Genomic DNA, 10,731 nt, shown 5'->3' with positions numbered 1-10,731 from the left:
AAATAAGATTCATTTCACTTTTATAATTAAATATGTATAATCAGGACAATATGACAAATTTAATCAGATGTTCTTTTCTTATTTGGTACTCTGTTTTAATCAATTTGAACAAAAGGATTAATATTTGGGATGATGGATGATGACTTGTATCTTGGGGTTAATGAAATCTTTTCTATGTTGTTATGTCGCACAGCCAGCTAGAATTAAATTATCAAATGTCCCCGATAATTCATTCTCGAGTTTTTTTAAGGGAAAAGAATGGGGTGGCAAGTAGAAGAGAGAGTAATGATGGAAAGGAATGTAATGTAAAATATATTTTGTTCATTCTCAAGTTAGAAGGAAAGTAAAATAAAATCAGTAAACTTATTGCAAATTATGTACTCTGTATTAGATAAAAATTAGAAGTTAATAATAAAAAATTACAGTATATCTTAATCTCTAACATAGATATGGTAAAACATCAAAATTATAAAAATAACAGCAATCATAATTAGCGAAAATAACAATTTACAGTCATAGACTTTCGAGTTAATATGCTCATCGTTCAAACACTTATATTTTATTATTTGTTTCTTAATTGCACCTCATAGTAGTGAAATCTAAAAGCAATGAGAAAAGGCCACTTTTATCAACGAAAATAATGCAGGTGTTGAATTCATTTTATTACCTGCGCTCAAACACTTTTGGCTTCCTATTTTACTCTTTTTTTTTCGTTTACAAAAGCCACTTATAAACCAATAAATAATTAAGAAGGAACCAATAGTTTATCGAGAAAAAACATGATATTGTGATCGAGACATCATTTCATTTTTGAAAATTATCCAAGGATAATTCATGCAAATAATGAGCTCCAATAAATATAGGCAGACTATAGTACGACATGTAATGACAAACATATTAATTATTCCTTAACTCATCGAAAGACGAAAGGTTGAAAGTTACTTGTAATTGTGAATAGTCACTATATAAGTAACCATCATGACTAGCCTTGTGATTCATGCACACTCTTAATCTCATTACCAAATTATCATTAATATAAATTTAATTTTGGTAACAAGATGGAGACGAAGATTACAGTGGTGAAGGCAGATTCAACGACATTCGAGGGAGATAGTGGCGGATATTATGTCTGGTCAAACACGAATACGCCTTTGTTAAGTGAGTTTAAACTCGGAGCCGCAAAACTTCTACTCCATCCTCTAGGATTTGCTATTCCTCACTATGCCGATTCTTCAAAAATAGGTTTTGTTGTTGAAGGTATTTTATTCCAATCTTATCATATTTATCATGAAATCTAAATAATTGTTTTTAAAGCACGTACTCTTGTAATTGTATAGGACGTTACTAAATTTAACTAGGAACCTCATATATTTTTAGGATTTAAGCTTTGTTATAGGGTTTTCTTTGTATGGTTATCTTATAGGGTAAGAATGTGCATATAAGACCATCTTCAACTATGGCGGAAACAATGGGCATGTTGAAGAGTAAGGTGGGGTGCTTGATGGACGTGCTGGTAAACTGAGAAATAATGGGGTGGAGTGTTGAGTAGCGTGTTGGATGATGTGTTAAAATATGATTGGAAGTTTGGTAAAGAAAATGATATAAAAACAAAAAAGAACTAACCGAAAAATTACATGTGGCAACACGCCACTTTTGTTTCCCGTGCTGGTAGCACGCACGCAGGGTGAGCACGCCATCAACACATCCCTTTAGAGACATGCTAGGCTTCAAAAGGTGACAACACGCCACCGTTAATGAAGGCCTAATACTAGGTATAACATTATAATTAAGGTAACAAAAATTCAGAATTAACATTCCAAAAGTGGATGTAAAGAACTATTTAATTTATATTAACTATATAAAAGATCATTTTAGCACTATATACATTCTTAATATATTCAAGTCAAGATTAAAATTAAAATTAAAATTAAAACTAGAATGAAATTGTTATACTCGTGCATCATCGGGGGTTGGCTCTAGTCCTTTCGGGCCTGGTAATTCTAGGAAAAAAAGAAAAAAAAAAGATGTTAACTTATTAATGGATACACAAGAACAAATGTGATCAACACTAACTATTTATTATCACATGTATCCGTAACATTACTGATTTAACATGTTGGAAACTAAACTTGATTTTGGGCTATGGGTTTTGGATTTGGGCTTGCAAGTATCCAAGTATTTTGGATCAAGATTGTAGTCCATTATGTAGAAACTTCTTGTAATATCTAATAGTGAAAGTGTGTAGAAAAATCTTGTAAAATATCTAAAGATAATACTTAGAAAATATCTAGATAATGCTTAGGAAATATCTAGATATTAGTAGATAATGGAGAGTTCTAGACTACTCCATTGAGTAGTATAAATAGAGGGCTTCACCCCTCATTTGCAATCAAGCAATTCAATAAGCAATAAAAGAAAAGCTTTCAATATTAATCAAACTTCTAAATCATCAATCATCTCTTCCACAAATAATATGCATAACCTCCTATTTCCAACAAATTGGTATCAGAGCTTGGTTCGACAAGATGATGGCCAACAATGTCATCACGTTTCCTCGCCTCACAAAGGATAATTATGAATAATGGAGCATCCAAATGAAGACCTTCCTAGGTGGACAAGACTTATGGGAGATTGTGGAGGAAGGCTATGAGGAACCTGCAGAAAAAGGTCCTCTCAGCAAGGAGAAAAAATTAATGAAGACGAACGATCAAAAGGCTCTTTCCATCATCCAACAAAGTGTAGATGATGGTGCTTTTGAGAAAATTGCAAGTGCAACCACCGCCAAGAAAGCATGGGAGATCTTGGAGAATTCTTATAAGAGAGTTGAAAAGGTGAAAAAGGTTCGACTACAAACACTACGAGGTGAGTTCGAATCCTTAAATAAGAAAGACTCAGAATCAATTTCTGATTATTTTACAAGAGTCTTGGCGGTTGTCAATCAATTAAAGAGGCATGGTGAAACTCTAAGTGATGTAATAGTCATTGAGAAGATTCTTAGATCATTAGATTCAAAATTCGACTATATAGTCTTAGCCATCGAAGAATCTAAAGATCTAGAATCAATGACTATCGATGAACTCATGGGTTCACTATAAGCCCATGAAGAGAGGTTCAATAAGAAAAATAAGGAGCCTTTGGAGCAAGCTTTACAAGCAAAACTCTCTTTCAAGGAAGAGAGCAGTGAAAAGACTCATCAAACGAGTCAACGAGGTCGTGGTCAAGTACGTGGTCGAGGACGAGGACAAGGATATATCAAACATGGAGGTTATAGTTCTTACAGAAATTAAGAAAGAAGTCAAAATTTTCACCCGACAAGAGGTCGCGGGAGAGGCTACATAAGTAGAAGGCCAAGGTATGACAATTCTCAAATCAAATGCTATAATTGTCATAAATTTGGCCACTATGCTTCGGAATGCGATAAGTCAAACAATTACGTGCAAGAAAGAGCAAATTTAGTGCAAGAAGATACCGAAGCCGTGGAATACACTTTGTTACTAGCATGCAAAGGTGAAGATAACGGAGAATCAAATTTGTGGTATCTCTACACGGGTGCAAGTAACCATATGTGCGGTGACAAAAACATGGTTGTGGAGTTAGACGAGGTAATTAGTGGAAATATCTCCTTCGGAGATTCCTCTAAAGTCCCGGTTAAAGGAAAAGGTAAGATTCTCATCCGCTTGAAAAATGAAAGGCATCAATTTATCTCTAACGTGTATTATGTGCCCAATATGAAGACGTATATACTGAGTATTGGACAACTCTTAGAGAAAGGCTATGATATTCACATGATAAATCGTACCCTTTCTTTAAGAGACCAAAAAGGAGGTTTGATTGCTAAGGTGCCAATGTCAACGAATAGGATGTTCATGCTAAATATTCAACATGACATTCCAAGATGTTTAAAAGCATGTTTCAAAGATAATTCTTGTCTTTGGCACATGAGATACGGGCACTTAAATTTTGGAGGCTTAAAATTATTATCAAGTAAATGAATGGTGAAGAGTTTGCCTCCAATTAATCATCCGGATCAAATATGTGAGGGATGACTTCTAGGAAAGCACTTCCGAAATAGTTTTACAACAGAAGCTTCTAGTAGAGTGAAGAAACCTCTAGAACTTATTCACACGGATGTGTGTGGACCCATCAGCCCATCGTCTTTTGGTAAAAATAGATATTTTCTTCTATTCATTGATGATTTTAGTCGAAAGACATGGGTCTATTTTCTAAAAGAGAAGTCGGAAGTTTTTGGAATGTTCAAGAAGTTTAAAGTGTTTGTGGAAAATCAAAGTGGTCTCACCATAAAGGCGATGAGATCCGATCGTGGAGAATATATGTATATATATATATATATATATATATATATATATATATATATATATATATATATATATATATATATATATATAAGTTCACATCCAAGGAATTCAAGGAATTTTGCGACAACAATGGTTTACGACGTCCTCTAACCCTTCCGTATTCACCTCAGCAAAATGGTGTTGCGAAAGAAAAAATAGGACCATTCTTGATATGGCTCGGAGTATGTTAAAGAGCAAAAGGATGCCTAAGGAGTTTTGGGCTGAGGCAGTAGACTGTGCGATCTATCTTGCAAATCGCTCGCCCACTAGAAGCGTCAAGAACAAAACGCCCATTGAAGCTTGGAGTGGAAGGAAGCCCGGCATCTCACACCTTCGAGTGTTCGGAAGTGTGGCATATGCTCATGTGCCAGATCAGAAGAGGACGAAGCTCGATGATAAAAGCGAGAAACTCATATTCGTGGGCTATGACTTAAGTTCAAAGGGTTACAAGTTATACAATCCCAAGACCGTTTAAGTAATCTCAAGTCGAGATGTGGTGTCCGATGAAGAAGCAACATGGGATTGGAATGTTTTCGAAGAGGAGAACTACGACTTTCTCCCTTATCCATTCGAAAGTACTGCAAGGAACGAAGAATATCTAGAAGTTCAAGAACCTTCTAGTACACCATATCCGCACTCTCCACGTACTCCAACCACTACACCTAATGAAGTGAAACCAATATCAGGAGGAGAATCAAGTACGCTACAACATCACACAAGGAGCATTAGGGAGTTGTACGAGGTAACTCAGCCTATGGAGGATCTATCATTGTTCTGCCTTCTTGCCGATTGTGAGCCAATAAGTTATGAAGACAAAGTAAAAAGCCAAAAGTGGAAACGTGCTATGGACAAAGAGATTCAAGAAATCGAGAAGAATAATACGTGGGATCTTGCTACACTACCAAAGGGACATAAGGCTATTGGTGTAAAATGGGTGTACAAGGCCAAGGAGAATTCCAAAGGTGAAGTTGAAAGATATAAGGCAAGGTTGGTGGCTAAGGGATATAGTCAACGAGCAGGCATAGACTATGACGAGGTATTTGCTCCCGTCGCTCGTCTAGAAACTATAAGATTGATAATCTCACTTGCGGCTCAACATAATTGGAAGATTTATCAAATGGATATCAAATCCTCGTTCCTTAATGGCCACTTAGAAGAAGAAGTCTATCTAGAACAACCTTTGGGATACATCGTGAAAGGCCAAGAGAATAAGGTGCTAAAATTGAAAAAGGCCTTATACGGGTTAAAGCAATCGCCTCGGGCATGGAATAGCAGGATAGACAATTATTTCCAGCAGAATGACTTTACGAAATGCCCCAATGAGCATGCCCTCTACACCAAAGTTAGCAATGATGGAGATGTTATGATTGTGTTCCTATACGTGGATGACTTGATATTCACCGGTAGTAATCCCAAAATGTTTGAGGAGTTCATGAAAGCAATGGTTCGGGAGTTCGAGATGACTGACATTGGACTTATGGCTTACTATCTTGGGATTGAAGTGAAACAAAAGAAAGAAGGAATATTCATATACCAAAAAGGTTATGCAAATGAGGTGCTCAAGAAGTTTAAGATGAATGACTAAAAGTCAATGAACACACCGGTGGATTGCAATCTCAAATTGTCAAAAGATGATGAAGGATACTTGGTGGACCCAACACAATACAAGAGTTTGGTTGGAAGTCTGAGGTACCTAACCTGCACGAGGCCAGATATTCTCTACGGAATTGGACTAGTAAGTCGATACATGGAAGCACCTACAATAAATCATTTGAAGGCGGCCAAGAGGATACTTCGCTACATCAAAGGTACGATTGACTATGGCCTGTTTTATTCACCTTCTGATCACTTCAAGCTAGTTGGATACAGTGATAGTGATTGGGCTGGAGACATAGATGATTGTAAGAGTACGAGTGGTTTCGTGTTCTATATGGGAGATACGGCGTTCACATGGAGCTCGAAGAAGCAACCCATTGTGACTCTGTCAACGTGTGAAGCCGAGTTTGTAGCAGCAACATCATGCACCTGTCATGCAATATGGCTCAGGAAGTTACTAAATGAGCTTAAGTTTTTCCAAAAGGAAGCTACGGAGATATATGTGGATAACAAGTCTGTGATTGCTCTAGCAAAGAATCCAGTCTGACATGATCGAAGCAAACACATCGATACAAAATACCATTACATAAGGGAGTGTGTTACAAATAAAGAGGTGCAGAGAAAGTACGCGAAGTCACTTGACCAAGTTGCTGATATTTTCACAAAGCCCCTAAAACACAAGACATTTCAGAGATTACGGAATATGCTCGGAGTGACAAAATCAAGTTTAAGGGGGGCTGTTGGAAAATAAACTTGATTTTGGGCTATGGGTTTTGGATTTGGGCTTGCAAGTATCCAAGTATTTTGGATCAAGATTGTAGTCCATTATGTAGAAACTTCTTGTAATATCTAGTAGTGAAAGTGTGTAGAAAAATCTTGAAAAATATCTAAAGATAATACTTAGAAAATATCTAGATAATGTTTAGGAAATATCTAGATATTAGTAGATGATGGAGAGTTCTAGACTACTCCATTGAGTAGTATAAATAGAGGGCTTCACCCCTCATTTGTAATCAAGCAATTCAATAAGCAATAAAAGAAAAGCTTTCAATATTAATCAAACTTCTAAATCATCAATCCTCTCTTCCACAAATAATATACATAACCTCCTATTTCCAACATAACATACATATGTATAATAGGTACATGCACAGTTGGGTTAGTGACACCAGATAATCCAGAAGAAAAGGTTGTAGTGATCAATAAAGGGGATGCAATTCCAGATGCTGCATGGGTGGTTTCATGGTGGTTCAACGGCGATGAATCCGATGTTCTCCTCGTGTTCCTGGGTGATACGAGCAAAGCCATAGTTCCTGGTCAATTCACATACTTTAATGTAGCTGAAGTTTTAGGACTTCTAGGTGGATTTCATTCCAAGTTTCACTACTACATTCCGGCTCTTTTAGACGTGTGGGAAAAGGCTTTTAGACATGTTCCACAACACGTCTACATGTGAGGGCTCCAAATGAGTGTACTCATATAGTGCGGTTCAAGGAACCGCTCTAAAAACTAGTAATTAGACGTGTTGTCAAATAGTTAGATTAGGCTGTTCCATTTGTGTCTTTTAGACGTGTTCTGTTATCTTCAATTAGACGTGTTCCATTAGTTTCATTTAGACGTGTTCCGTTAGTTGCAACTAAACGTGTTCCGTTAGTTACTATTAGACGTGTTCCTGTATATTCCGTTAGTCACTATTAGACGTGGTCATCTAGATTCAATAAGACGTGTTCATCTAGTTGCAATTAGACGTGTTCTTGTAGTTACAATTAGACGTGTTCATCTATTTGCAATTAGACGTGTTCCGGGATATTTTTTTAAACCCGCCAAAAATTTTAAAATATTCAAATTTTAAATTTTTAAATTTTTAAAAATTTAAAAATTAAATATTTCAAATTGCCACCAAATATAACAGACTTCTACAAATAGACGTGTTGTATTATAACAGAAATTTAAAAAGCAATTAGACGTGTTGAATTGGTTGTGCTAGTAGACGTGTTGAATTGCAGAACTGGTAAATACCGGTAAATGCAATAGATCAACAAAAATAAAACAATGATTAATTTTATTAATAAAGAAAACCCAAATATACATATAAATTATCTTCATAATATTTACAAATGAAAAAAGTCATAAATCTAAATTATCTAGTTATTACAAATGAAAAAAGCTGCGTACTACTCCATTTCAAAGCAAAGCATCATGCAGCTCAAAAATTCCACATGCTCTTCAGAAAATCCATTGATTTGCTTTACCTGTTTTGAAAGAGAAGTATTTTGAACATGCATGAATATATGGACTTTAACAATAATACCAAATCTCCAAGATCGTTGACACGCAATATCAGATCACATAAAGGTTACACATACCAGGCTTCAAAAAGGAGCCCACAAATGCCATTTTTCCATAATATTGTCGAGATCGATTGTAGATAAACAACGTTCATCCTATGAAAGCTGTAAATTTTAAATATGTATATAAATATACATATAAAATATAAGCTTTTTGTAACATATACCTAAAGATGAAATTTAATCATTCATAACTTAAAATACTTACTTCGTCAATATTAATAACTTTCTTTTTTATACGACTATGTAAGATCAAATGCATCCAAATGAGCACATAATATCCACACTCCCAACTGTCGGGTTGTTGATTGCACTGCAGTATAACCACACGTTTATACACATGTATTAATTTAACATGTAACACGTAACATTAACTTGAACATGAAAACATGGATGCACAACTTGGAGGGCTGTTTGTAGACAGCTAGGATGACTAACCTTAACTACATTCCATTGCAAAGGACCCCAAGTCCTATTCAAAATTAGAAAAATAAAAGATCAAATGATATTGTCTAATGTGACATAATGTAAATGTAATCAAGATTTAAATTAACAACTATTATTAATTTAGAAATAATTCTTACTGCGTTATGCAGTCTGTGATCAGGTAATCATCTTTCGTCTTCTTTTGATTACTATTTACTGAATCAAGTATGATTCCTTTGTACTCAGTATGAGATATAAAAACCAACACCCAATGGCCACTGGCAAATTAAAATACACTCGTTAGACGATAAAATTTTTGTAAGCAATGATATATAAGGAATGATTACATAATTCTGATTATATGGTGCGAAGAAAGACTGTTGAGTAGAGTTGAAGGCGGTCCTCAAGTACTTTATTACAAAAATTTTGTCTGAGGTGATCAATGATCCACAAATATAATAAGGGTTCATTAACCCATATGGTTCGGTAAAAGCTACTTTCATAAAATTGTGTAGACCCCCAATATGCGGGAAAAAATTAAAAAAAATAACATGTCAGCTCAAAACCTGAAAACTATAGTCAAATGTGCATATGAATTGATAAATGCACTTACAGCATGAAGGAAAAAATGATGCTGCAGTCCAGGCAACCCCTTGTCCAAAGTGTGATGATGTCATCAGCAGAAATCGTACTTACGCACTCATCGGGTACGCCAAAAACTCCTGGAGTTGCATTAAGAGTGAAACCGGCGGTAGGATCTTCTCGACTCATCCATCTAGTATACGCAGCTTGTACACATGATCTGTTGGGTAGGAGATGTTCCATTGAAAGCAGCTTACTATACAATTGTTCTCTCTTTTTTGTTGCATTCCCGAATCTCCTTTGTTACGTGGATGCACCTGCAACACCACATCAGATAACTTAAATTATATACGTATATACGTATGATGATGTAACTTAAATTTGATGAGCATATATATACATGCTTACTACCAGTACCAATAGACACATTGCTTTTATCTATTCTATTTTGTAATCCAACCCTCTTTGATTTCATTGCACTCTCTTGATAACAATCGAGGGAAAATTAAATATAACACTTAAATGCAGTTGACCAATACAAGAAATTATGTAAGCAATTATACATGTACCTTGTTTTTATCTGAAGGACGAAGTTTCAAGAGAGGCCATTGTATCATAGCCCAAATAGCCTCTTTTAGTGTATTAAACTCAAGATTTTTATCTGGTATTGGAAGCAATGTAGATTCAAATCGAGGCAAAACATAGTTTATAGACACCTTCATGTAGCACGAAAGCACATGCTTTCCATGTATCAAGGTATTCTCATCGGTTGGATGCATATGCCCCCTAGCACACGGTGTAGGTTCTGAAGTCGTGGGGTGGAACAAAATGATATCTGTCTTCACCTATCAAGTAACAAACATGATATATAAATATATATATTAAGAATTACACAAGTTTTCATAGTATCCAAATATTTACAGAGTATTCAACTATACAGAGAGTATTACATGATAAAAAATTATTCAGAATATAAACATCAATAACCTGTTTTTGTTGCAATTCCATTAGTCTTTGTGGTGTCACCCCTTTAAATGTGTACTGTTTTTTTTTTTTTTTTGGCACTGATGTCATTTGCATATGCCTCCATTTCCTGAATGAAGATATAATTTATAATACTTAGATTAAAACAAGAAACGGGTAAGTAAGCATTACAGTATATGTACCTTGGTTATGCGAGTCATTTTCATGAGAGGCCATTGTATAAAACTTCCAACCGCATCACTTAAAACCTCCTTCACTGTATTTTTTGACAAGTCTTTGACCGGTATTGGAAGCCTCAATGATGTGTAGTCCTTAATAAAGTTGTTTATTTTCACCTTCATGTAAAAAGGAACAACTTTTACCCCATTTACTTGAGTAAATGCGTTGGTTGGATATAGTGTACCCTGAGCACACACAAGAGTCTCTATACGATGTGGGTT

The 10,731-nt window shown here is 35.4% G+C and overlaps 1 protein-coding gene across 1 annotated transcript; it reads left to right on the top strand.

Annotated features, from left to right (window-relative positions):
• The first annotated feature begins 1,058 nt into the window (after positions 1-1,058).
• Positions 1,059-7,407, top strand: LOC139859748 (13S globulin seed storage protein-like). The gene is made up of 2 exons (XM_071848523.1): positions 1,059-1,257; positions 7,094-7,407. Exons 1-2 carry the CDS (start codon positions 1,059-1,061, stop codon positions 7,405-7,407), a joined length of 513 nt encoding a protein of 170 aa, XP_071704624.1.
• The last annotated feature ends 3,324 nt before the right edge of the window (positions 7,408-10,731 follow it).

The sequence above is a fragment of the Rutidosis leptorrhynchoides genome, chromosome 7, assembly GCF_046630445.1.
Source record: "Rutidosis leptorrhynchoides isolate AG116_Rl617_1_P2 chromosome 7, CSIRO_AGI_Rlap_v1, whole genome shotgun sequence".
In the NCBI taxonomy this organism is placed as follows: domain Eukaryota; kingdom Viridiplantae; phylum Streptophyta; class Magnoliopsida; order Asterales; family Asteraceae; genus Rutidosis; species Rutidosis leptorrhynchoides.
The sequence above is the reverse complement of the archived record's forward strand: the minus strand, read 5'-3'. Positions and strand labels throughout refer to the sequence as shown.